General features: G+C 44.6%; 2 protein-coding genes across 2 annotated transcripts; one reads left to right on the top strand and one right to left on the bottom strand.

Annotated features, from left to right (window-relative positions):
* The first annotated feature begins 3,914 nt into the window (after positions 1-3,914).
* Positions 3,915-9,132, top strand: LOC117442049 (uncharacterized). Its single transcript, XM_034078046.2, has 4 exons — positions 3,915-5,174; positions 5,282-5,305; positions 5,469-8,134; positions 8,494-9,132. Exons 1-3 carry the CDS (start codon positions 3,915-3,917, stop codon positions 6,972-6,974), a joined length of 2,790 nt encoding a protein of 929 aa, XP_033933937.2. The 3' UTR covers positions 6,975-8,134; positions 8,494-9,132.
* A 9,394-nt stretch (positions 9,133-18,526) lies between these two features.
* Positions 18,527-24,449, bottom strand: LOC117462034 (NLR family CARD domain-containing protein 3-like). Its single transcript, XM_034104072.2, has 6 exons — positions 24,186-24,449; positions 22,258-24,004; positions 21,979-22,152; positions 21,714-21,884; positions 21,551-21,597; positions 18,527-21,150 (listed from the first exon to the last, which is right to left on the bottom strand). The coding sequence occupies exons 1-6, from the start codon at positions 24,427-24,429 to the stop codon at positions 20,561-20,563; spliced, it is 2,973 nt and encodes a 990-aa protein (XP_033959963.1). The 5' UTR covers positions 24,430-24,449; the 3' UTR covers positions 18,527-20,560.
* Between the last annotated feature and the right edge of the window lie 3,064 nt (positions 24,450-27,513).

The raw sequence follows: 27,513 nt of genomic DNA, 5'->3' as shown, positions 1-27,513 counted from the left end.
ACGGTGCATCAACAGAAATAATGCACATTCTAAGCAGTGTTGGGAGAAATACTCTAGTAGTAGATATCTTACCAACACTGTAAAAAGAAAAAAAAGTTCAATAAATAATTGTCATACCGCCTGTTTTATGGGAGCATGTTTGTATACATTTCAGACAATTATATATCCCCCCCCCAAGAGGGGGGGGGGATATAGCCAGTCTCTGATTGTGTTACGTTATTATGAGAGTACTCTCATACTTGTTGATTCTGTATATATTTATATAAATATATATATAAATATTAATGCTGTCAAAATTATCGCGTTAACGGCGGTAATTAATTTTTTGAATTAATTGCGTTAAAATATTTAGTGCATTTAACGCATGTGCAGAATGGCCCGCCCCATACATCCCACCAGTGGCAGCGCCAGGGTATGGCTGGGGTAGGCTACACCCCATGGGCGTGGGAAGGGGGGTGCTGAGGGCGCTGCAGCACCCCCTAGCGGCAGGCAGGGGGTGCGGAGCTCCCCTGTCTGAATTATTATTTGACGGTTATTGCTGCTCCCGCTGTGCATAATCTGTGTAATATCTATGTAGCCAATAAATTCCACATTGTTGGTAAAATAATATTTTGGCCTGCCCCGAATGTTTTTTCCGTAGCACGTAGTAGTGTGTGAGAGAGAGAGAGGGACCGGTGCCAGCAGCAGGGTCCGTGTTGTTAGCATCTGGTTAGCTAGCTGCACTAACAGACATACGGAGCTGTTTGTTCCACAACAAGCTGGAGGAGAGTCTTCTCCTCTCAGACTTAGAGGCTCAGGTGAGCTAAAGGACTCTCTGAGTGTTTAGATAGTTAACTTTAGTCTAAGTTATCTCAGTGGGTCTCAAACGGTTTGGTCACAAATTATTCAAAAGATTATTTCCACGGCACACCTTCATATGATCATTATAGTTATACAAACAATAAGAGAATAAAGGAAAAACAGTTATGAAATACTATATGGCAGTAAATCAAGAATACAGTTTGAAAGGGGAGTGATTTGTAAAATATCCATAAAGAAAAAGAACATCTGCTTAGAGTTGTGTTTCATCTGGGCGTTGAGAGATGTATGGTCCATAGATCTCTTAATGTTGCTCTCAAAGTGCACCAGATTGATGCTTTTAACTTCAATATTTAAAACAAATCTTCCCGGGGGAGCATCCCCCCGGACCCCCCTAGAGGAGGTGAGGTCCGCTCCCCACTCGTAAAAAATAGCACTTTACCCCTGCCTATATGCAGTGAGCTGATTATGGAGCCTTTATAGAGAACCGCAGTGACGCGTCCTAAAACCCGGATGTAAACTTCTTCCGGTTCCTTCGTCAAAAGCGCAATGCAATTTCTCCATAGGATTTTGGAAAATAGCTCGAAATAAGGTCTGTGGTTGACACACATTTAAGAGAAGGATCACGTTTTGTTCAGCCGGATAATCTCCACATGTCTCCCATACTTTTATAATTTTTGAATCATAAATCTAGTCGCCAAAAGCGAAATGCTAACGTTATGCTATAAACGAACTACAAGCCAGTACAGCAGCAGGGTCGCACGACTTCAACGTCACGCCAACTTAAGATCGTTTCAACTGACTTGCACTGAAACTGCACTTTGAACACTTTAAATATATTAACATTTTAAACTGTATACCCCGGTTATCTAGGCCCTTTTTGTTTTGTTTTATGTATAGGCTACATGTCACACTGTGGGAAACGATATTTCTGGATGTATAACACATGTAGAATTTGTTTACAATAAAGCTGACTTTAACTTCTGCGTGCTTGCATATTTTAACAAAGCTTTTCATTTTAGCCACACTGAATTTAACTAGAAGTCATGGCTGTGTCAATTACCAGTCTGATATCGTTTTACAAAGATGACAAGAAGAATGGAGATAGAGGAGAGAACCACTACAAGTCAGGACACGTGCAGCCTCGATGAAGGTGTACTTACCGGTGTTGTCAGGGCTAGCATGAGGGACAAGGTTTATAGAGTGTCGGTGAGTAGTTATAGCAAGAGTACCGTTAACCTAGAGTTAATTTATTCACATTAATTCCCATCAACAAATCCATTTTATGTGTCACATGAAATCTTTATTAGGCAAAGCAAGTTTATTTATATAGCACTTTTCAACACATGGCAATTCAAAGTGCTTTACAAAAAAATGAAAGACATTAAGAAAATGGCATTTAAAATCAGTCATTAAAAAGAAAAGCTAATAAAATAAACATTAAAAGAAAAAATACATGGATACAAGTTACAGTGCAGTCTAAGATATGTTAAATAGTTAAATTAAAAGCAGCGACAAAAAGAAAAGTCTTCAGCCTGGATTTAAAAGTAGTCAGAGTTGCAGCGGACCTGCAGGTTTCTGGGAGTTTGTTCCAGATATTTGAAGCATAATAACTGAACACTGCTTCTCCATGTTTAGTTCTGACTCTGCGGACAGAAAGCTGACCAGTCCCTGAAGACCTGAGAGATCTGGATGGTTCATAATTTAGCAGGAGGTCAGAAATGTATTTTGGGCCTAAACCATTCAGTGCTTTATAAACCAGCAGCAGTATTTTGAAATATATTCTTTGACACACAGGAAGCCAGTGTAAAGACTTCAGAACAGGAGTGATGTGATCCAGTTTCTTAGTGTTAGTGAGGATTCGAGCAGCGGCGTTCTGAATCAGCTGCAGCTTCCTAATAGATGTTTTAGTGAGACCTGTGAAGACACCATAGCAGTAGTCGAGTCTACTGAAGATAAAAGCATGGACAAGTTTTTCCAGATCCTGCTGTGACATTAGTCTTTTAATCCTAGCTATGTTCTTTAGGTGATAGTAGGCTGATTTAGTAACTGTTTTAATGTGACTGTTGAAACTCAGGTCAGAGTCCATGACTACACCTAGATTTCTGGCTTTATCTGTTGGTTTGAACATTGCAGACTGAAGCTCAGCGCTAACTTTTATACGTTCTGACTTGGCTCCAAAAACCATTACCTCAGTTTTATCTTTGTTTAATTGGAGAAAGTTCTGACACATCGAGTCATTGATTTGTTCAATGCACTTACTCAGTGTTTGAATTGGAGCATAGTCTCCTGGTGAAATGGTTATGTACATGTGTGTGTCATCTGCATAGCTATGGTAACTTATTTTGTTGTTCTTCATTATCTGAGCCAGTGGTAGCATGCAGATGTTAAAGAGAAGAGGCCCCAAGATTACAAATATTACACACCAGAAAACACAGAAATATCCATGAAATAAACATACAGTAGGCTATAAACAATTAAAGGGATAATTGGGAAGGCATTACAAATGTAAATATATTTTAAATAATAAAACAATGCCACCACCACAGGTATCTACAGGAGAAGAGGGAATTCTCTCCACAAAATGTGAATGCCCACGTGGAGAATGGAAATGCAGTCATGCGGCTGCATTAGCCATCTTTGCCATCCACAGTTTCAGCTGCACTGACGTGACACCCCCTGTCAGTGGAAGAAGCCAACGGCAGCTAAACATACGCATTCAGTGGAGGAGCTATTTCCTCCAACCAATAACTAATTCAACCCGCTGACAAGAGAGCCCACCTCCGAAGATCGTGACTGGCTGAGGGACAGACTCGGGGGCAGGTTCTCAGGAATATCTTGGCTTCTCTCCCCCGAGCCAGAAGAGGAACACTACAGCTTGGAAACACATGTAGCTCAGTGTAAGTTCAATCAGGAAGACAACAGCATCGGGTGTCACACGTTATTTCAATAAGTGATCAGGGGCATTACGCCCCGGCTAGCCAATCATCGCACCTGCTAACCTCTTTAAATCTGCTCTCCCCTTCCTGTCAGTTGTCATTTCAGGTGTCAACGCAAAAGGTAGTAAACGAATACTCCTCCGTAAACACTCAGAAAAGAAAGAAAAACAAACCACAATGTCTAACACAGACTCTTCCGAGAACGAACCGTTTTCGAAGGATCTCGATCCTGGCTCCGATGTACCTCCGGATGCAGCTTCGAACTCCTCAAGCCTCCGGCGCATGAGCGCCCGCCTGGCTTCCCGTGACAGCTCACAATCAGCAGAAGCAAACTTCATAATCACCCATTTACGGCAGCAGGGTATCTCTGCAGCCTCAGATCTCCCTCTCTCCCAGCTCAGGGAGCTCTCGGACCAAGTCTCCGGCGCGGTCCATCAGCCCAGGGCAGCAGCCCCAGCAGCTCCAGCCAACTCTCCAGCTATCACCCCCGAGAGGCCGGAGCGAGGACGCGGGCGGAGCCGCGGGGGGAAAAGGAAAAAAAAGTCAAGTCCCTCTAGAGCCGGTCCATCTAAAAGGTCCACCTTTCCACAGGCTCACCCAAGCGTCGCCCAGCCCGGGAGCCCCGGTAATCAGCCACTAACGGATAGCATAGCAAACTCCCTGCAATCGTTGGCTAGCTCTATGCTGCTAATTGACGCTCGCCTGCAGGCCATGGATAAAGGCCCCATCGGAGCTTCAACCTCTTCTGCGAACTGGGCCTCGGTCCCCGCTTCGCTGCCAACAGGATTTATGCCAGGTCTCGGGGGTTTCCCTCCACAAATCATAGCTCCCCCTCACTCCCTGGCTTCAGCACTCCCAGCGCCTCACTCAGGTAGGCCTCATATTCCCCAGAGCGCTCACATTTCCTCTCGGCTGAGAGCGAAAATCCTCGAAGGGAAAGACATACATTTAGTCACCCTCATCTTGCCTTCCCCGGAGTGCGACAAGTCAATCGCCACGGGAGGAAGCATCACTGCCGTTTTTAAGTCCGCAGATCCTCGGCTCCTCAGAGACCTCAACATAGGACAATTTCTGGTTGCTTTCGGCATCTTCCGCGATGTCCTGTGTTCCGTTTACCCGGAAAGAAGAGTTGAGTTAGACGCTTATCTGGGCCTCATCGGCGATCTTTATCTCAAATTCGGGAAATCCACGTTCTACTCCTATCACAAGAGCTTTTCTAGCAAAGCAGCGCTTCACTTAGCCCACTGCAACGTTCGCCTGGACTGGTCCGTGCTGGACACCGAGCTGCTCGTGATGGCGACTGGCGGGCAACAAGTTGTTTCGTGCATCAGCTGCGGGACGCAGGGCCACACCTCCCCCTTCTGCCCATCAGTGCCTTTCTCCGGGTTCAGAGCTTTTCCTGCGTCACAGTCGGGGAATAATAAACAAAAAAACCAGGTGCAGAATAGGCAAGAGGCGCAGATTAGGGCAGACGACAGGATCTGTTATAAGTTCAACGAAAATATCTGCACCTTTGCTTATTGTTCTTATCTCCATATCTGCAGTACCTGCAGGGAGGCTCACCCGAAGTCAGTTTGCCCCAGGCGCGGGCACGTGAAGTTCCCGCAGCAGAAACCACGTGGGGGAAAAAACTCCTGAAACATCACCTTTCCACCCCCATCAACATCCCACATTTAGCAGCAGCGCTTTCTACTCACCCAGATCCCGTGTTCGTAGAATATCTTCTGTCAGGGCTCTCAAGGGTTCAGGGTCGGGGTTATTTCTCCTCCCTCCGTGTCCCTTGTTTCAAAAAATCTGCAATCAGCATTTAAAGAACCCACCATAGTCTCCCAGCTTATCGAGAAAGAACTCAACAAAGGATACCTTATCGGTCCGTTTCACTCACCCCCGTTCTCAGTGTTCCGGACAAGCCCAATAGGAATAGCCACGAGTAAATACTCTGAGAAAAAAAGGCTGATTTTCGATCTGTCCGCACCCCGCTCCGGCCCGTTTTGCAGTATTAACAGCCTTATTCCTCCAGAGCCATTCTCCCTTCATTATGCCTCAGTCGATAACGCAATCAAACTAATTAAGTTTGCGGGGCAAGGAGCCTGGCTCTCCAAGGCAGATATTACTGACGCATTCAAGATCATTCCCATCCATCCATCCCAGTGGAACATGTTCGGTATTAAGTGGGAAGCTAAATTCTACTTTGCAGTTCGCTTGACTTTCGGGTGCAGAAGTAGCCCCTGTATTTTTAATTCCTTTTCCGAAGCTCTCTGCTGGATTCTGCTGAATAATGTCAGGATTCCCTCCGTTCTCCACTTGCTGGACGATTTTCTCCTCATAGATCCCCCTCGGGATAACTCAGGCGCTTCCCTGGCGAAACTCAAATGCTGCTTTCAGGAGCTAGGCGTCCCCCTGTCCGGAGAGAAAACCATAGGACCCGACACTAGCTTGGAGTTTTTAGGCATCACACTCGACACTATAGACATGAAAGCATCTCTCCCCATCGCCAAACTGCAGCGCATACGCGACATCACTAAATCCTATTGCGAGCAACAAGTCATCACCAAACAGCAGCTGCTCTCCCTCCTCGGGCACCTCAACTTTGCCATGCGCGTCATCCCCCAGGGGCGCTCATTCATCTCCCGCCTCCTGGACGCAGCGTCGGCTGTAACAAACCTCCACGACCGCGTGTTTCTAGACGAAGGCTGCCGCTCAGACCTATGCTTCTGGTCTCTCCTGCTCGCCCACTGGAATGGCATCACCTTCTTTTACGACGACCTCGTGTACTCCTCTGATTCCATGAGGTTTTTCACGGACGCTGCCCCATCCGTGGGTTTTGGGGGTTTCTTTCAGGGAGAGTGGTTCGCGGGCCCGTGGCCTCCCTCATTTCCCAATCATGCCTCATCCTCCGCCCTGCACGAGATCTATCCGATTGCTGTTGCCTACCACGTGTGGGGCCACCTCTGGCTACGGAAACGCATCTCGGTCCTCTGCGACAACCAGTCAGTGGTCTGGATCATCAATAAAGGTCGCTCCTCTTGTAGTGACATCATGCCGTTCATGAGAAGCATCACGTGGTCCTCCCTCACTCACAACTTCCTCATCTCAGCTCGTCACGTCCCCGGCCACCTCAATATAGTGGCTGATTCCCTCTCTCGCTTTCAATTTCAGACCTTCCGGAACCTCTGCCCGGAAGCCAGCCCGCAACCCGTTGGGATTCCTCCTCTGCATCTCCTCTCTCTACATTAAACAAGAGCCCCTTAGCTAGGCACCTAGAGTCGGCCAGATATTTTATGAGGAAAGGCTTAGCCACTTCCACCCTCAGAACGTACGACTTTGCATGGAGAACGTTTGCGTTCTTTTGTGTTTCCGTAGGCATCTCACTTAGACCCGTTCTCATCCCCACCGTGTGCGCCTTCATGTGCTACTGCGCCACTGATCGCCACCTCAAACCCCAATACATCCGGGGCCTCTTAGCAGGAGTACAATTTAACGTTCGCTGCTTCGATCCCAGCTTCCCCAGCTTGCTTGCTAACCTATCCGTTAAACTCATACTTAGAGGTCTTCTAAAAACGTTTCCCCCAGCGTTAGACCATAGACGACCCATTACACTCTCCACTCTGCGCCTTATGCTCTCCAAACTTAGAGAAGGATTATTTTCTCCCTACATCGACGCCCTACTCGACGCCGTATTTCTGCTGGCATTTTATGCTTTTCTTAGACCAGGCGAATTTACCACAGCTTCACGATCATTCAATCCCAATCAAGACGTCTGCCTTAACGACCTATCCTTCCACGCTAGCCATTTTAGTTTAAACATTAAACACTCAAAATGCGGAGGCGCTTGCTCCGTCATCGCAGCTCGCAACGATTCCCCGTTCTGCCCTTATGGATCCATGATCAAATTCCTGCGTCTTAGACCTTCCATTAATCCTCTCTCACCACTATTTCTTATTTCAGGGGATTTTCCCTTAACTCAACACCAGTTCAATCATTACCTTAAGCAAGTTCTCATTAGATCCGGCTTATCGCCCCAATTATTCTCGGGGCATTCGTTCAGGATAGGCGCAGCTACCTCCGCTGCTAATCAAGGCGTCTCATCCTCATCCCTGCAACAACTCGGACGATGGTCCTCCTCTGCCTTCACATCCTACATCCGCCCGGACATCAGTGCCGTGCTGGCTATCCAAAGGTCCCTCAAACACTAAAAGATGGTAAATATACCTATAACTGGTGGTGGTAACATGTCAGCATGTATACGTGTCTACGGTTCCGGATCTGTCAGGCTATGACTCCGGATCTGCGTATGCTAATCCCGCAAGTGCAGGTCGCGAACGTGGGTCCGAGTCAAGTTGCCGACTCAGGTCCGCGGTTAGGTTTAACCCTGCGGGCGCAGGTTGCGGACACAGGTCCGCGCTTAGGTTTAACCCTGCGGGCGCAGGTTGCGGACACAGGTCCGCGCTTAGGTTTAACCCTGCGGGCGCAGGTTGCGGACACAGGTCCGCGCTTAGGTTTAACCCTGCGGGCACAGGTTGCGGACACAGGTCCGCGCTTAGGTTTAACCCTGCGGGCGCAGGTTGCGGACACAGGTCCGCGCTTAGGTTTAACCCTGCGGGCGCAGGTTGCGGACACAGGTCCGCGCTTAGGTTTAACCCTGCGGGCGCAGGTTGCGGACACAGGTCCGCACTTAGGTTTAACCCTGCGGGCGCAGGTTGCGGCCAGTGGGTCCGCGCTTAGGTTTAACCCTGCGGGCGCAGGTTGCGGCCAGTGGGTCTGCGTCATGGTAAACCTGCGTGCAGGTTTCGGGCAGTGGTCCCGCACATGACTAACCCCGCAGCCCGGAAGCGATTCCGGCGCTCATCATGTCCCCATGTTAATCTCCTTTTCATCCATAGATCTCCGCAGCCAGCCGCAAGGTAAGGATTGCTCACAGCTCCGTACTTCATACTTCACTTCTTTTGGGGGTTCATCAGAGCGATTCTTTCCCTCCTGAATGATCATCCTGCAAACCCGGGGCCTAGTCGCCAAAACATCATTACAGTTACTTGTTGTAATACGTCAATCACTATTCCCGCATATCATGTGTCCCGATAAATAAACATGTACTCATACATCACGTCTCTCCTGATTGAAATGTAGCTCAGTGTAAGTTCAATCAGGAAGACAACAGCATCGGGTGTCACACGTTATTTCAATAAGTGATCAGGGGCATTACGCCCCGGCTAGCCAATCATCGCACCTGCTAACCTCTTTAAATCTGCTCTCCCCTTCCTGTCAGTTGTCATTTCAGGTGTCAACGCAAACCCTCCTCCACCCCTTCGCCTCCTGTCTCCTAAATACAGGGCCAAGCTAAACCTTCTCCCTTCAGATCGGACTGAACTACTATCACCACCACCAGTGTCTAGACCCCGGGGGTTCATCAGAGCGATTCTTTCCCTCCTGAATGATCATCCTGCAAACCCGGGGCCTAGTCGCCAAAACATCATTACAGTTACTTGTTGTAATACGTCAATCACTATTCCCGCATATCATGTGTCCCGATAAATAAACATGTACTCATACATCACGTCTCTCCTGATTGAATTACTGTTCCTGAAATTCTCAAATCTGTTGGGCATCAGGGACCTGAGGCAATTGTGGCAAGCATGGCATTGTCTGAGGAGCAACAGAGGGCAATTCAGGTGGCTACCACTGGTCAGCGAACCAACCCAAACTGGCATTTGTTCAGGAAAGGAAGGTTGACTGCCAGCAACTATGGAGCTGTCCTGAGGTCAAAGCGTGTGACTGCTTCCCTTATTGCCAGGGTGCTAGGGCAACAACAGGCCCTTGATGGTGTTTTGTCTGTACAGTGGGGGACTATGAATGAATGTGAAGGCGTCAGGGCATTCACCACTGCAACCCAGATGCAGATCCATGAGTCAGGTTTGTGGCTCTCCCAATCAGGAGTGTTGGGGGCATCTCCAGATGGTCTGGTAGGGTCTCCCGCTGTGCTGGAGGTAAAGTGTCCCTACGGAGCCAGGGAAATGACAATTAGTGAAGCATTGCAAATCAAGGGCTTCTGTGTCAGTAAGGAGGGAGAAACATTCAGCCTGCGTGAGGAGCATCCTTACTGGCACCAAGTGCAAGGTCAGCTTCACCTCACTGCAAGAAAGAAGAAGACATTAAGAAATTGTGAATCGTTTTTAATTTACCTTTACTCGCCTTTGCAATGTTGTGGTTGTTAGAGTGTTAGGCTTCCTGTCAGCTCGTCTGTTGGGAAGATATAAAATATTAGTTTCATGGAAGTCACACCGTCACATATAAGAGCATTAAGACATACAGTACATAGGCTAAAACAAAACATCTAAAGATATAACCTTGCACTTTGTCTCGTGAACATTTTCACTATTTTGACATTTTTATAGATCAAAATTGAACTAAAGAAATAAAGGTAGATTAATCCATATTGAAAATAGGTGTCAGCTGCTACACTAATTATAATAGTTATATTTCTTAATTAATTAAGATATTACTGTATTGATCCCAATTGGGGAAATGTTTGTGTTGCAGCAGCATAACAAGAAAAAAAATATATAAGTTATTATATATACAAAAGTATGTGAGGGATGGAATATTAAATTGAATATAAATGTAAAATGTACAAGAGAAGCTATGGAGCAGAGAGTTCTCTGCCAGGCAGAGGTTATTTGTTATTAGTTCAATATGTCAAACTGATTTCCCTGAATACAATCTTTAGTTACATGGTGAAACGTTATGCTGCTTGTACTAATTAGACTTATCATATAAGCCACACAGGTTTTAATAGGATGTATTCATTATCTTTACTTATGTTGCGGTCTTTTCAGCAGTGCCATCTCTAAAACGGCGATACACTACCCATCATTTACATTTCACCATGACATGGACAAAAATGTAACGTCAGCTTACCTCATGACACGAATCCAGACTCTCCTTTGGAAAACATTGGCCGGGAAACGATAGAACGAGCACGTTTCATGCAAAGACCTGTGGCTGCAACCCGGAGCAAAGCAACAAACCATTGCGTAGCTAACTAGTAGCGCTAGCTTTAGCTAACGTTAGCCAACTAAACGAACTGCCGAGTCAAATTGGAAAACACTGGTAATTAATTGTTCTATAATTTGTAAAACTACGGTGTTAAAAATGACCATTTCAAAAATAGAGATTCTAATGGTAAGATATAGATACTAAAGATACTACAGATAGGCTACTAAAGATAGGCAGGTAGGCCTACTTGCTTTCAAGCAGAACACAGGGGAAAACAAACTTAGCGGGAGTGTTTACGTGTGTAGGCGTAATGACGTACAACGGCCTCGACAATTTCTGTAGTCCTATTCAGCCACTCGGTAACAACCATCATTTTTCAGACACGTAAACTCTTCAAAAATCACCAGTGGGGTCACTGCTGATGTATCTACTGTCATAGAACAAAACGTGATTTATCTCTTAAATTTGTGTCAACCACAGACCTTATTTCGAGCTATTTTCCAAAACCCTATGGAGAAAATACATTGCTTTTTTGACGAAGGAACCGGAAGTGCTAAAAATGCTAACTTACTTCCGGGTTTTAGGACGCGTCACTGCGGTTCTCTATTGTAACAGTCGCGGGTGTACTGTGTGTTTGCGTGTGGGGAGTGCTTTTGTGCGTGCTCTATAGTGCCCGTAATAGTGTTCACTGGAGTCCAGCACCTCAGCACCCCCACTCAAAATACCTTCCCGCGCCTCTGCTACACCCATACCAAGAAATGGCTTAGCCCCACCATGAAAAATGATGTTAAAGTAAGCAAAATAATGTCTGCCAACTCGTGCGGAGTAAATTGCACAGACAGCAGTTAGTAAGATTGATTTCAGTAGCCACTTGTCTGGAAATACCGAAGACCAGAAACGGTTTTGAAAACTTTTGTCACGTAGTGATCGTCTTCTCAATAGAACATCTTTGATAATGTCTTCTGGCCAATCAGAATCAAGATAACGGCGTGGTGTTGTTGCAGGAAGTCCCGACGGAGAATAATTTTACTGTAGTACAGGTAACACATAACTGGTACGCAGGTTATGTGCTTAATCTGAAATGCGTACCGTCACTTGTGTCACAAAGCGCATTTGCGTACCGACGTACTTGTGAAGCTTTTCCAGAAGGCGGTTAGATCACCGGACGAGAGATTCGGTCTCCGTGTGCACAGACAGGGCTGCTGTTAACGTCGGTCTGGACAACGGAATTGTGCCAAAAAACTACGCCAACCGGCTGCGGAGGGAGACTCCCCCCCCTTCACTGGAGAACTGCGCTAAAACAGCTGATCACAACGTTCACACTCTGTGGTCATGAAGTACTCCACTAGCCCCCCCCCTGTCGACTTTCCTGATGTACTCCCCCGTTGATAGAAATCAACACGAATTAAGACCCCACGGTTTGATGATTGATAGGTGTGTGGGCTGTCTTTCATTTTGACACGCAGAAAAATGTTATAATAAACATAGATACTGTATGTTAAATGGATATATCCGCCTTCTTTCATTTATCTTTCCATTCCCACAACAATATACATAAAGAAATGGCATGTTTTGGACATAGTTCGAATGGTGATTAATCATGATTAATTAATTTTTAAGCTGTAATCTGATTAAAAATTGTAATCGTTTGACAGCCCTAATAAATATATGTGTGTGTATATATGTCCGCATCTGTAGCCTGTTATTGTCGTCATGAACACATCTGTCCATCAGACAGAGTGCTGCTGTGCCTCCTGTCATCATTGATGGACGTCTCTTTAAAATGACCGCTCAGAGGAGAGGATTTCTCATTTCTCTAACGGCCCGTCCACACTACAGCTTTGACAGCTTCAAAAACGGTTTCCAACGCATCTGCCCATTCACTTTGAATGGGGTGACGTCACGTTGCCTTGCTTTTCGCCGAACTGAATTGTGTGTAGCATAGCGGTCCGTCTCCGGCGTCTCCGGCGTCAGAAGTTGAACGCCGGAGTAGCCAGCGCCAGCCAATCAAATCATATGCCAGTACAAGCTCTAGCCAATCAAACCGCTGCTTGTGTGTCAGGGGCGGGAGATTCATGTGATTGGTTGTTGGTCGAGCTTCAGACGCGCCCAGCTCCAGGCTTTTTTTGAAGCTGTAGTGTGGACGGGCCGTAACCGCCTGCTGCTTCCCCTCCTCTCTCCTCGGTTCCACTCCTCAGTCCTCCGCTCGCATCTCCTGTGGGCGGGACTAAGTCTCGAGGATAGGAGTCGAGGATAGGAGTCGAGGATGGGAAATTAGAGTATTGAGAAAATTCTAGTGGCGTTTTCCCCTGGAGGCCAAGGGAAGCCAGGCTTCCCCTGAGTGAAATAGCGCCCCTCTAGATGTTATGGTGAAACAGTAGATTGCACTCTGTTGCGAGAGGAGGCTAGCCGAAATTGGCTTCCCTTGGTGAAAAAAAATGGAGGAATTGACCAATCAGATGAGGCTCACGTCATGCCTCACAATCCAATCAAATCACATCAACTTCAGTTCGTACTGTAAATGTCATCACCACCCTTAAAAAGTAGCAAGCAACTGAAGCAAGTGCAATTATGGAGGGTGGAGATTATCAAAAATAATTTTACTAAACTTCCGCTACAGCAGCAACTAAAAATGAAATTTGATGACAGGCCAATGCCCAAACTGGAGCTGTGTACAGAGAGGAAAAAAGGAGCTAATCGGACATAAAACTTTAAATAATAAACAGCGGATTTCTAACATTTGACATTTCATGTGGCCGGACTGGGTCAGTTTCCAGGGCTGCATTTTAGTCCCAGTCCGCCCCTGGTGATGCCCCTGCACAACATAAAGGATAGAGGGCAGTTTCAGTTTACTTGACATGAAGCTCAGCGCAAGTTCAGACAGGAAGACCTAACACTCCGTATTGCTCGTCATGGCAATACTCGCTCCCTCCACTGGATGACAGGGAGCGCCACTCCTTAGCCAACATATCACTTCCCTCCATTCACAAGCCTAATTATCGCACCTGTTAAACCCTCTATATATGCTCTCCCCTTTTCTATCAGCTGTCTTCCAGGCGTCAACGCGCAAGCAGCAGCAGGGCTTCGTCCCAGCTCCAGGCATTATTCATCAGCTCCGCAGTCTTGCGGATTAAGCTACAGATGGCGTTCCCCAGTTCGGCTAGCGGGTCCAGCCGGCCGCCCCGCAAACCCGGACGCGGGAGGAAAAGACAAGGAAATCGGGCTCCACGGAAGTTCCTCCGGGCTTAATGGAAATGGGCTTCTTCACGCAAACAATTGACGCACGCCTTCAGTCTCTCGAGAGGGCATCACTGGCTCAAATGCGGCGCTTCCGGCTTCACGCGGAACGGTCCTCATCGCAGGCAAAGCTTTACCCATTCTGGCTTCAACCACAACCCCTCCTGCAGGCAGGCAGGCAGGGGTTAAGCTACATCCCATTGAAGTTACTTCCTCCTGCGCCTCACCTCTAAAACAGGCGTCAGGGTAGCGCTGGCAAAAAGGCAGTTGCAACAAATTCACGAGATGTTTCGTTATATTGTTATGACATTTGGGTCATAACAATATGGGTATGGTAGAGCGAGCGAGCGGGATACATGTTTTCTAGAAGTAAACAAGGCAGCAGAAAAAGGAAGGTCTGTGATCTTGCGAATCTATCTCGCGAAACAGAAGAGCTAAATAAATGCAACGACCTCCCAAGAAGAGCTCGCCTCTCTCCAGTCTTTCCGATAAAATGGGTTATTGAACCCGAAGCGTGTTGCTTCTGCTGGGAGACGACAGAGAGTCAACCCCCCCCCCCGTTTCCACGACTACGGTCTGGGAGCCGACAGGAAATTCAACACTATACATTTCTACCTTTAGTTCAGGGTTAAGGTGAGTTCCAGGCAGTGTTGGGTGTAACGTGTTACAGTATGGAGTTTCAGTAACGTATTACTTGCGTACGAAGAACGTAATGCATTACTAATGCAGTTCGGGTAATTACTACCCATTACAATGCTCAGTAACTAACGCAGTTTCAAGCTTCAACACAATATTACCTGAAATGAATGGTGTTTCGTCGGGCTTCTTCTCCTCAATGACAAGTCGCTGCACATTATCCTGGTTATGACATGACCAGATACTAAATAAATTAGGAATTCACTCCCAATATTAATTTAATGATTATTGACTAAATGATCGTATTTTTCTCTTTTTTCTTCCCCAAAAAAAAAAAGATTCCGTTTCTCGGTGCACCAACGGCTGAATCTGCTACAACAACATCTCCTCGGCAGTAGGGGTGCAACAATTAATCGACTTAATCGATCAAAATTGATTACCAAATTAGTTGCCAACTTATTCAGTCGTCGATTCATTGGTGATGTCATCACGTGTGTTTTACGCGCCGTTAAGCTCCAACGTATTGGTCTTTTATCGGTACCGGAGACATCTATAATAGGCTATATGTCATGTATATTGCTAAAAAACGAAAATCGCAACGATTCCCCGTTCTGCCCTTATAAATCCATGATCAAATTCTGCATCTTAGACCTTTCATTAATCCTCTCTCACCACTATTTCTTATTTCAGGGGATATTCCCTTAACTCAACGCCAGTTCAATCATTACTTAAAGCAAGTTCTCATTAGATCCGGCTTATCGCCCCAATTATTCTCGGGGCATTCGTTCAGGATAGGCGCAGCTACCTCCGCTGCTAATCAAGGCGTCTCATCCTCATCCCTGCGCAGGTTGCGGACACAGGTCCGCGCTTAGGTTTAACCCTGCGGGCGCAGGTTGCGCACACAGGTCCGCGCTTAGGTTTAACCCTGCGGGCGCAGGTTGCGGACACAGGTCCGCGCTTAGGTTTAACCCTGCGGGTGCAGGTTGCGGACACAGGTCCGCGCTTAGGTTTAACACTGCGGGGGCAGGTTGTGGCAGTGGGTCTGCGTCATGTTAACCCTGCAGTGCAGGTTGCGGCCAGTGGGCCCGCGCATGTCTAACCCCGCAGCCGGAGTGATTCCGGCGCTCATCATGTCCCCATGTTAATCTCTCTTTTCATCCATAGATCTCCGCAGCCGGCCGCAAGGTAAGGATTGCTCACAGCTCCGTACTTCATACTTCACTTCTTTTGGGGGTTCATCAGAGCGGTTCTTTCCCTCCTGAATGATCATCCTGCAAATCCGGGGCCTAATCGCCAAAACATCATTACAGTTACTTGTCGTAATACGTCAATCACTATTCCCGCATATCATATGTCCCGGTAATAAACATGTACTCATACATCACGTCTCTCCTGATTGAAATGTAGCTCAGCGTAAGTTCAATCAGGAAGATAACATCATGGGGTGTCACACGTTATCTCAATAAGTGATCAGGGGCATTACGCCCCGGCTAGCCAATCATCGCACCTGCTAACCCCTTTAAATCTGCTCTCCCCTTCCTCCCATCATCCTCACTCAGATGATGGAAGACAATCTTAATCACTCAATCAGTTTATCAGCATCTATGACTCATCCTGGCGCACTTAACTGCTATTAAGCTATACTATATCGTGGGTCATGTCTCAGCATTTAACTAAGTGTACGTCTTTTCTGCGTGCATTCTGCACTTCATTCATATTCTCGGGTTTGCTCACTTGGCTCGCATCAATCCAGGCTATGATATTCATGCATTACTGTACTCCAGCTAACAGCTCGTGCTTACTTATTTACATCTCCCTCTTCGCCCGGACATCGGCTCGTGCTGCAATCCAAGAGCTCTTCAGTTTACCGATGGTAAATAATGCATAACTGGTTGTGGCGTCTTAATAGCATATCAGGGCTTTCGTTCAGATAGGCGCAGCCACCTCTGCTGCAATCAAGCATTTCTCCCTAATCCCTGCAACTCGGGCGGTGGTCCTCCTCCGCCTTCACATCCCACATTCGCCAGACATCAGCGTGTGCTGGCTATCCAAGGTCTCTCAAACACTAAACAAAATGGTAATTATGCCTATACTGGTGGTGGTGGTTTCATAGCACGTCAGCATACGTGTCACTGTGCTCATGTTTAACCCTGCACGTCAGGTTGTGACCTCCGGGTCCGTGTTCATGTTTAACCCTGCACGTCAGGTCGTGACCTCCGGGTCCGTGTTCATGTTTAACCCTGCACGTGACTCAGGTTGTGACCTCCGGGTCCGTGTTCATGTTTAACCCTGCACGTGACTCAGGTTGTGACCTCCGGGTCCGTGTTCATGTTTAACTCTGCACGTCAGGTTGTGACCTCCGGGTCTGTGTTCATGTTTAATATTATTGCCATATCTAACCCTGTATGCCAGGTAGTAAACCTTCGGGTCTGTATAAATGTGTCCCTGCTAAGTTCAGGTTGCCCCGCACGTTCAGGGTGCCCCGCACGTCCGGGACGCCATGTGCGGCCAGGATGCCCTGTATGGCCGGGATGCCCCGTATGGCCGGGATGCCCCGCATGGCCGGGATGCCCCGCACGTCCAGGATGCCCTGTATGGCCGGGATGCCCCGTATGGCCGGGATGCCCCGTACGGCCGGGATGCCCCGTACGGCCAGGAAGGATGCCTGGGAGGCATCAGTACGTCTAAATTCCCACATGTATTAACCTCTCATTTTCATCCATAGATTTCCACTGCATCCCACAAGGTAAGATGTCTTCACGTTCAGTACTTCATACTTCACTTCTTTTGGGGGTTCATCGGAAACGATTCTTTCCCTTCCCGAATGATGTCCTACAAAACCTGGGCCTAATCGCCAAAACACATTTCATTCACTTGTTATAAACTGTCATCCTTATGTTTCATTTATATAATGTGACCGATAATAAACATGTATTCCATACATCACGTCTCTCCTGATTGAAATGAAGCTCAGCGCAAGTTCAGGCAGGAAGACCTATCACTCCGTATTGCTCGTCATGGCAATACTCGCTCCCTCCACTGGATGACAGGGAGCGCCACTCCTTAGCCAACATATCACTTCCCTCCATTCACAAGCCTAATTATCGCACCTGTTAAACCCTCTATATATGCTCTCCCCTTTTCTATCAGCTGTCTTCCAGGCGTCAACGCGCAACCCTCCTCCACCCCTTCGCCTCCTGCTTCCAACTCAGGGTCAAGCTCAACCTTCTCCCTTCCAACCGGACCTAACCACTTATCACCATCACCAGGTCTAGACCCAGGGGGGTTCATCGGAAACGGTTCTTTCCCTTCCCGAATGATGTCCTACAAAACCTGGGCCTAATCGCCAAAACACATTTCATTCACTTGTTATAAACTGTCATCATTATGTTTCATTTATATAATGTGACCGATAATAAACATGTATTCCATACATCACGTCTCTCCTGATTGAACTAGTAGGCCTACTAACTAACTTGACTATCCGTACTCCTCTTCTACTATTTTTATTTGAAAACATTTTGATCACTTGCAGAATACAGAATGTAATCAAAAAGTAAATTATGATTCAGTATTACAGCTTATATATTATTAAGATAAAGCTGTATTGCTCCTCAGGCTTGTTGTAAGACTTGTATTCCTACACTGTGTTATTGATGCTTTTACTTAATGCTGTGCACGTTCAAGTGGCCGGAGTAACTGACACCAGTGAGTGCTGCTGAGAGCTGAAACTGGAGTAAAGGGTCTGTTGGAGCCATTTTCACTGAAAAAAGCTGATACACAAACCGGTCATTCATGGTTATTATGGACATCTTCCGATTTCTGTCGACACAGTCGTACATTCCCAGAGCTATGTGCAGTAACAATAAACATGACAATTCCGACTCACAGGATTTTAAAGTTTATTGTTGTTACAGTTTTTCTCGATTGCTAACACACTAAAATTCTACATAAAGCACAATTATTTTAACTGACACTCAAAGAGCAAAACATCGGCTCAAATCTCCAAAACTCTAAACACGTTTTCAGCTTTTCACAAAATGTGCAAATCAACATGGCACTTTCTGCAAACCACTGCACACGTTTCTCCACGTAAGACACAGGAATCTGACATAAAGTCACGTGTTAGCAGGTTTAAAACACTGATATTCAAAATGCCTCATACATGGACCAATGATCAAGAAACACGTTCCACCTGATCAAACACCTCATTTCATTTTCATTTCAAACCTTTATTTATACAGATAAAATCCCATTGAGATCATTGATCTCTTTTCCAAGGGAGACCTGCTCAAGTAGTTCCACATGAAACATAAAAACATAAATAGAACAACAAAAGGACATCATCCAGCATCATTTACAAAATTATCCACATAAACAGGTACCAATAGCTTCCGATTGAGTAGCATCCAACCGAGCTTTAAAAACATTTAGTGGCACCAGATTGTTCAGTTTCCATTTAATTTGCAGACTATTCCAAGACAGAGGAATAGTACCTGGTAGCATAATGGTTGGCTCATCAATCAGGATGTTAGCACTATCTTGGCTCTCCTTGACTGTTCTTTTATATTTTAAAGTTATTGCTAAATACGCATGTAAATAGAGATGACAGTTTACAATGCCATTTATTTTCTGAAAACTAATTCCACACAACGAGATCATATCAATAATAGCCGTTCTCTTTCTGCAAAAACACAAACAGTAAAGTTATCTCACCCTGCTGGGTTAAAGTCTAACTCTAGCTTAAAAAAAACTAAACAAAGACATATTCATATCAAATATACAATCATGTAAAGAGTTCTGATGAAACTGAATAGATTTAGATTGTAGTTGCTGTGCAGATTTCTAGATAAATATTGAACTTAAAATAAGACACATACAAATTAAGAATGCAAAAATGTAAAATAAACTATATATTTCTAGATACAAATTTGAGTTTATATAATAATATAGTGTATAACATGTACTGATTCTGTTTTAAATGTATCGCTCCAAATCACAACCACCTCTTTTCCAGCTCCTAACAATTGAAGGCCAGCTGGTAGGACAATTGCCATCATTTCAAGGTCACATATAATAGTGTATTTCAACAATATATTATAGGTGTCAGATATATACAAAACATGTCTTTGAAGTGTTTGGCTCAAAAATACCTAATAGATTATGAATCATAGCATGACATAAACCCCTCTGTTTCAACCAAAAATACACAGACACACAGAGGGGCTGCGGGAGGGGATTCAGGTAAGAGGGTGGGCGGGGCTTACAGTGGTTGGTTTGTTGCTAATGCCGTACAACCCACAAATTATGTCAAAGATTAATATTACGTCACGTATGAACCTGAAACCTAACTCACCTAACACACTTGGATCAGGAGGGAAAGAGACAAAAAAAATTCTGAAACGTTCTGTGTCTCTTCACAGGGGAGACATATATATCTATTAAAGAAATTAAAAAGTGCATTTTGCATAATAGGGGACCTTTAAATACATTGGGACAGATATACCTCCTTGTCCTTTTCTTTTAAATACACTGTTTACAAGAATGATATTACCCATAACCAGACCCCCTTAATAAGTGGTTCACCCAAACCTTCACTGACCCTTCCAATTACACCCACCAGGTCAACTCTGTTATGTAAATTGTAGTTTGAACAGTTCAATGCTATTTGTGTATGTGCACACATGTTTGTATAAAGCGTATCTTATCTTGGCTTCTCTTTTTACCATCTATATTGGCTTAAGAATAGGATTTGTGTCTCTTTAGCTTTTTAACTTAGCATTGCCACATTATTTGTTTATATCCACAACATGCCACATGCTAAGAGTTTCCTTTAAAGTCTGCTTTTAAATCTTTTGACTGGCTCATGTTTCTGTGAGCTCATATGAATGATTTCAGCTGTAAAGGTAACTTTTTCTACACCATTTGTTCTTCTTAAGGTACTGTCTTAAGACATCTCAGTTTGGAGGGGATTGTTCAATCTGTGACAGACAAACTGAGGGATGTGTGGATCTTAAATCCTTTGCACCCTCACGCATTCGTCCAAACCCAAACGCGGGGTAGAGGGGCTCAGAGAAGGTCGTGTGGAAGGTGAAGAGGTGGATCCGTTTGTCTGAAGAGAAAATGGAGGGGAGACAGTAGAAGGCCAAAGTGCCAGCAGGCCAGTCCAGATACACTGCTACCTTCTTGCCGCAGGGGGCTTTTTCTGTGTCTTCAGGTGTGTTACTGTGCCAGGCCGTGTAACTCTGATCGGTGCAGAGCAGACTCCAGGACTGATCGTTCCATCCAATACAGCAGTCATCGCTGTCACCTCTCCTTTTGATTCCCCTGTATGTCACACCTATATGAACCCTTCCTTTCCACAGGACCTCCCAGTAACAGCGCCCAGTCAGACCTTCACTACACAGCACCTGTTTCCAGCTGTAGAATCTCTCTGGATGATCAGGATACGGCTGCTTCTCTTTCCCCACCAGCGCTCTTCTGTTGTTGTCACACAGGAAGAGGTTTCTTTCTGCTGTGTTTGGGTCCAGAGAAAGGTCACCGAAATCTGACGGAGGACATAAAACACAACTGTATGTTAACTACCCCTACAACCACTACTGCAGCTTTTACATCAACTGAAAATGACATGGATTTGACGGATACATCATTCACTACTGATTGGTACAGGAACAACTCATTAAGAATAGTGCCAGGCTAAATGAAGTTCAGTCACCTTATACAATACTTTCACTTTTTTTGTAGTTTGTTTAACGAATGATGTGCTAAATCATAAGATATCATTGCGCCTGCACGAGCTAGTGCAGGGCGATGTTGTTGTTTTACCATTTCTTTTTTCTGCGGATTAAACCATGAGATATGATTTATTGTTGTAAGCATTGGAGTTGCTGGAAGACGTATTATGCTACCTTTGGACAGATCAGTGACCAAGTAAAAATGCCACTTACACCTAAGAGGTGCTGGTTTCAGCCGAAGCTCTCCACAATGGTCAATCCTGTGGAAAAGGAAGATAATTGTGAGTGACAGAGAAAGACAAATGAACACAAACACTACATCTACACGTATACGACAGGCAAGATGTATCTGACCAATAAATATAATCTACTCTACTTGAGAGTTTCCAGTTTACAGCATTGGTCATCCAGTAGAGCATGTAGCTGGGCCACTCCTGAGTCTCCAGGGTGGTTGTAGCTCAGATCCAGCTCTCTCAGATAGCGGTTAGACTTCAGAACTGAAGCCAGAATCTCACAGCCTTTCTCTCTGACCATGCAGCCTGACGGCCTGCAATTACATTTACAAACGCTTACGTTTTCACAACATTGTGAAATCCATGCTCGGTTATCAATCTATTTAAATTGAGTCAAGAAATACTGACCCAAGAATCTCTAGTCTACTGTGTGAACTCCTCAGTCCAGCTGAGAGCAGCATAACTCCTCCATCCTGCAGGTCATTGTGGCTCAGGTCCAGCTTTCTCAGGCTACAGTTCTTGGAAGTGAGAACTGAGACCAGAGCTTCACAATTTCTCCACGAGAGGTTACAGCCACTCAACCTGAAAAATAAAACGAGTACTTTGAGTGTAAAGTGTGTCCTCGTCCTCAGCCACATCAATTATTATATGCAACAAATGTATTCTATTGTGTATCTGTACACCTACAGAGCGGCGTTGGATGCTTTGACAACTGGCAGCAGCCTTTGAAAACCCTCCTCAGAAGAAAATAATTTCCTCAGGTCGAGTGCGTCCAGATCCTTTTGCGATGACATTAGGATGAAAACCAGCACTGACCACTGTGAAGGCGAGAGATTCTTTCCAAAGACATTCCCGCATCTCAGGTACTGCTGGATATCCTCCACTAGTGAACTGTCGTTCAACTCTTTCAGACAGTGGAAGAGATTCATGCTCCTCTCTGGAGGACTGTCCTTGATCTTGTTCTTGATGTACTGCACCAGCCTCCCTTTGACTTCTTGTTTACTTTCCCCTTTTTTCAGCAGGCCTTGTAGGAGTTTCTGATTGGTTTCCAGTGAAAGGCCCAGAAGGAAACGGACAAACATGTCCAGGTGTCCATTTGGACTCTCTAAAGCCTTGTCCACTGCAGTCTTGTAGAGAGTGAAGTGAAACTCACGTTGTAATGGCACACTCTGCACTGAGGGGAATCGCCTTTTTTTCAGGAGATCAATGCCAGTGTTGCTGAATGTCAGGAAGACATAGAGTGCAGCAAAAAACTCCTGAACGGACATATGGACAAAACAGAACATCTTGTCCTGGTTCAGTCCAAAGCCATCTTCGAAGATCTCTGTAAAAAGTCCTGAGAAGACTGACGCAGCTTTTATATCAATGCCAAACTCTTTTAGGTCTGCTTCATAGAAGATGAGGTTTCCGTTTTCCAACTGCTCAAAAGCCAGTTTTCCCAGAGTGAGAATGGTCTCCTTGGTTTCTGTGGTCCAGACTTGATCTGTTGCCGCACTTCCATGATACTTTACATTCCACTGTTTGGTCTGAACCACAAGGAAGTGGGTGTACATCTCAGTCAGGGTCTCGGGCAGCTCTGCCCTCTCTCTGTTTTTCAAGACATGGTCCAGAACTGTAGCAGTGATCCAGCAAAAGACTGGGATGCGGCACATGATGTGGAGGCTTCTTGATGCCTCAACGTGGGAGATGATTTTGCTGGCGTGCCCTTTATCTCTGAATCTCTTCCTGAAGTATTCCTCCTTCTGTGGGTCATTGAAGCCTTTCACCTCTGTCACCATGTCAACACACTCAGGAGGGAGCTGATTGGCTGCTGCAGGTCGTGTTGTTATCCAGAGGCGAGCAGAGGGAAGCAACTTACCTCTAATGAGGTTTGTCAGCAGCACTCCAACTGAAGTTGGCTTTGTAACATCAGTGTGTATCTCATTGTTTTGGAAGTCCAGGGGAAGTCGAAACTCGTCCAGGCCGTCAAAGATGAACACAACCTGGAACTCATCAAACCTGCAGATTCCTGCTTCTTTGGTTTCAGTAAAGACGTGATGAAGAAGTTCCACCAAGCTGTATTTTTCTGCTTTCAGCAAATTGAGCTCTCTGAAAGTGAATGGAAAGATAAACTGTATATTGTGGTTGGCTTTGCCTTCAGCCCAGTCCAGGATGTACTTCTGCGTAAAGACGGTTTTCCCAATGCCAGCCACTCCCTTTGTCACCAGAGTCCTGACTGGTGTCTCTCTTCCAGGTAAAGGTTTAAAAATATCCTCATGTCTAATTGTTGTTTCTGAACTGACCTTTCTACCTTTCCCCTCTGTGATGAAGAGTTCTGTGAAGATACTATTCAGAAATGTTGGGTTTCCTGCTTTAGCAATTCCTTCAAACAAACACTGACACTTTTCCTTCAGTTTAGACTTCAGTTTACGTTGGCAAATCGAAATAAGACTTTCTGAGAAGAAAATAGAAAACATCAGTCATTAAATGTTATGGTTAACATGTTCACATCAATAAACTCTGAACAACTAATTCAGATATTAGACTAATCTCAAACATCAGATCTTCAGTTCAAAGATGTACCAGTAAAATGCCATATTTCAATGACTGTTATGTAATTGAAAAACGTGTCTTACTGCTCTGTAGAGAGTCAGCCAGCTCTTCCTGCTTCATGTTCCTCAGGAAGTTGAGTGTGAGTGTCAGAAATGCATCTCTGTTGCTGCTTCCCTGCTCTTCGTCTTCACCTTCCAGAGAATCATCCTCTTCTTTCAGCCCCTCTAAGCGTTCTGAACTTTCTAGAACTCGCTTGAACTTCTTCAACTCCTTCTTCACAAATGTCACAATGCTCTCCTCAAGAAGCTGGAAAGTAAAGTGTATCATTCAAATATAAAGATTTTTTCCTGAATCTACTGTACAGTATAGCTTACCGTCTGCTATGTTGTGTTCAAGTGGTAAAAATTACTGCACTCTGGCCTATTACGCACTTGGAGCTTAGTCAATAAGTGAACTGTAACTGCCTGTGATGCACTGAATATGTGGTGAAAGTGTTTTGAATGTGAGGCACTGTCAAGACAATAAAACGGAAAAAGGACTAGAGTAACCAAAACAAAAGAAATAGACAATTCCGTTGCCTTTAAATTTGTATTTGAATCTCTAATATGGCAATTAAGCATTATTTTCCCTCACGTACATACAAATTCAGAGCATATTATTCATACAGTTGTGTTCAATGTCCCTTCTCTTACCATGAAAATGGAGTCCAGATGTGGTGGATGTTTCTTTGCAGGCCTCCCTTTGATGACCACTGACCTCATCCGTGGAAATCTGTACACCCAGAAAACACGAGGTCATTTTACAGGTGTCCCACTTCAACAATGTGCGAAATCTGATTCTCTGGAAGGTATTTATTCAGTTTAAATCATTCTAACACCTGTGACAAAGATTAACATTTTCAGATGACAATTATTGGGAATGTAAAGAAGGCAACGGTGAGGCTTATGATAGCTAAATAGCTTGGATCTAGGATTATTAATGTAACCGATGTGTCCAATCAGAAAATCAGTGATGGAGGAAGCTCTCATTTAACAAAAGGAAAATACCACATAAGTTCTGTACGCCCCATGGACGATGAAAAGCTAAGAAACAACTAACACACTCTGTAGGATGAATCTACCTCTTACCATTACATGTCAAACTTAGACCTAGCCTCAACCTGAACTTTAATCAAACTTAAACCAGGTCAAAACCCTCAAGTTCCAAATCCTCTTGAACAACTACAGCACTTTAGAGTGGCCGATTAATCTAAAAATAGCATCTGTTTGTGTGGGAGGAGCTCAGGTATCCTGAAGAATGTTGATCAACTGCCAGGTACCTTCCAGTGACTGCCATTAAAAACTATTCCTGCATGTTCAGTGACTCACTTCCTTGAAGTCCAGTTTTTTCGTTTTGTTAATTATCCACGTCATTAATTGTTTTTAAATAAATGTCTGAATCTCTTGAAGTGGTGTTATTCTTACCTTGACTCAACAATTGGCCCCTCATTCTTGAACTCAATAGGTGCAGTCATAGACTGGTCACTCCTCACAGACACACAGGTCGGTCCAGGTGAGTCTGGTCTCTCCTGCTTCATTGGGCTTTAACACAACATTAACAGTAATAATTCAAATGTGCAGGTTATGAACTCTACTAATGCCCTCCTCCCCTTAACATGTAGTTTGTTTATTGACATGTTGTTGGATATTTGGCTGTTTTCACTTTAATCTGAATAAGCTTTAATAATTATTGAATGAGTTATAATACAGGTCAACTGCAAAGTCATACTCATGCTTTAAATTCTTACCTTAGCTCAACACTTGGCCCCATGTTCTTGAACTGAATAGGGTCAGACATTGACCGGTCACTCCTTGAGGACACACAGGGAGGTCCAGGTGAGTCTGGTCTCTCCTGTGTCTGTGGGCTTTAACACAACATAAACACAACATATTGTAGAGCTCTGAGAGGTTACACAGTCACAACAAGCAGAGAAAAGTTGATCTTACTGCACAGCTCTGGTCTTGTTGTCATGTGGATCAGATAGAGTGACTTCAGAGGAAGAGACCCCATGCTCTCTCTCCTTAGACACATTCATGTTGTAGCGTTTACCTTTACAGAAAAAAGCATGATAAGGGCCCATTAAGCCTCAATGGAAATGATTCCCACAACCATCAAACCTAACACAATTGATTTATAGATAGATTCTTACCTGCAAACACTCTCGTTTTGATCCAATGGAAAACCGTTTAAACAAGCACATCTCACAACACTTCTCATTCTCCGTCTGTTACTCTTGCTTTGTTTGTGTCTGATTTATTTTCGTCACATCCTCATTTTTTGTTTCCCCAAACTGCTCTAACCTGTTTACAAAAGCTATATCTCTGCCAGAGAAATCACCTGACATAGTTCTGTTTTGAATAGATGGTGGAGACATGAATTTGACGTTGTCTCAAAGGTTCTAAAAATAATTAAACAACACTGCAACATTCTAAAACAACAACTGAACAACCCCTAAGACATTTTAAGTGCATGATTTATTTATTTGTTAGATTAGACTCCAGAGAAAAGATATAAAGATGGAGCTTATAATGTGTTCAATGGGATAGAAATGAATACTAAAAAATAACAGAGGAGCAACAATCCAAAAAAACATCCGGACTGAAAAATGGGATTGCATTGGATGTGGTGGTCCAGGACAGGAAGGCTACGTTCATACCTATTAACCAAAGTATCTTAATGTAGATATGTAGATGATTAAATTAGTATAATGATTTGTATATATTGTTTTATAAAATGTTTTTAAATTCAAATCGTTCCTGTCCTGACTTAAAACCAAAGGTAAACTGGCCCAGTACTGCTAGGACCCCTCAGCTCACCTGGAGCTCCCTGCCTAAGGATCTATAATAGTCCAGTTTTGAAGTCTTTACACTGACTTCCAGTCTACCAAATAATTGATTTTAAAGTACTATTGTTGGTTTTTAAAGCACTGAATGGTTTAGGACCAAATTATATTAACGATCTCCTGCAGAAGTATGAACCAGGAGTCTCAGGTCTTCTGGGACGGGTCTGCTCTTTGTTACAAGAGTCAGAACTAAACATGGACAAGCAGCGTTTAGTTTGTATGCCCCGCCCATCTGGAACAAACTCCCTGAATCCTGCAGGTCCGCTGCAACTGTTGATACTTTGAAATCCAGACTAAAAACGTATATTTGTGTTGATGCATTTGAGTGAGTTGTTCATATTCACACTGCAGTATGGCTTTTATTCATGCATTTTATACCTGTTGTGTTTCTTTTATTATCTTCGCTTTTTAAATGTCTGTTTTTAAATGCCATTTTATATGGAAGCCCATTTCCGCCACTTGAAAAAAAATAAAATCCCCATGGAAAGTCATAATTATGAGATAAAAAAGTCGAAATTATGAGATAGAAA

The sequence above is a fragment of the Pseudochaenichthys georgianus genome, chromosome 3 (assembly GCF_902827115.2).
Source record: "Pseudochaenichthys georgianus chromosome 3, fPseGeo1.2, whole genome shotgun sequence".
In the NCBI taxonomy this organism is placed as follows: Eukaryota; Metazoa; Chordata; class Actinopteri; order Perciformes; family Channichthyidae; genus Pseudochaenichthys; species Pseudochaenichthys georgianus.
This window is presented reverse-complemented; position numbering and strand designations above follow the sequence as displayed.

Bases quoted from the DNA above. Each gene is read 5' to 3' on its own strand.
- LOC117462034 (XM_034104072.2), bottom strand. From the start codon at position 24,429: ATGATACACTTTACTTTCCAGCTTCTTGAGGAGAGCATTGTGACATTT. The intron at 21,885-21,978 runs GTCAGTATTTCT...ATGTAATTGCAG, and splicing joins AGTAGACTAGAGATTCTTGG to GCCGTCAGGCTGCATGGTCA. The intron at 21,151-21,550 runs GTAAGTGGCATT...GTCCTCCGTCAG, and splicing joins GAAACCAGCACCTCTTAGGT to ATTTCGGTGACCTTTCTCTG.
- LOC117442049 (XM_034078046.2), top strand. From the start codon at position 3,915: ATGTCTAACACAGACTCTTCCGAGAACGAACCGTTTTCGAAGGATCTC. The intron at 5,175-5,281 runs GTGCAGAATAGG...CCATATCTGCAG, and splicing joins ATAATAAACAAAAAAACCAG to TACCTGCAGGGAGGCTCACC. The intron at 5,306-5,468 runs GTCAGTTTGCCC...ATCTTCTGTCAG, and splicing joins TGCAGGGAGGCTCACCCGAA to GGCTCTCAAGGGTTCAGGGT.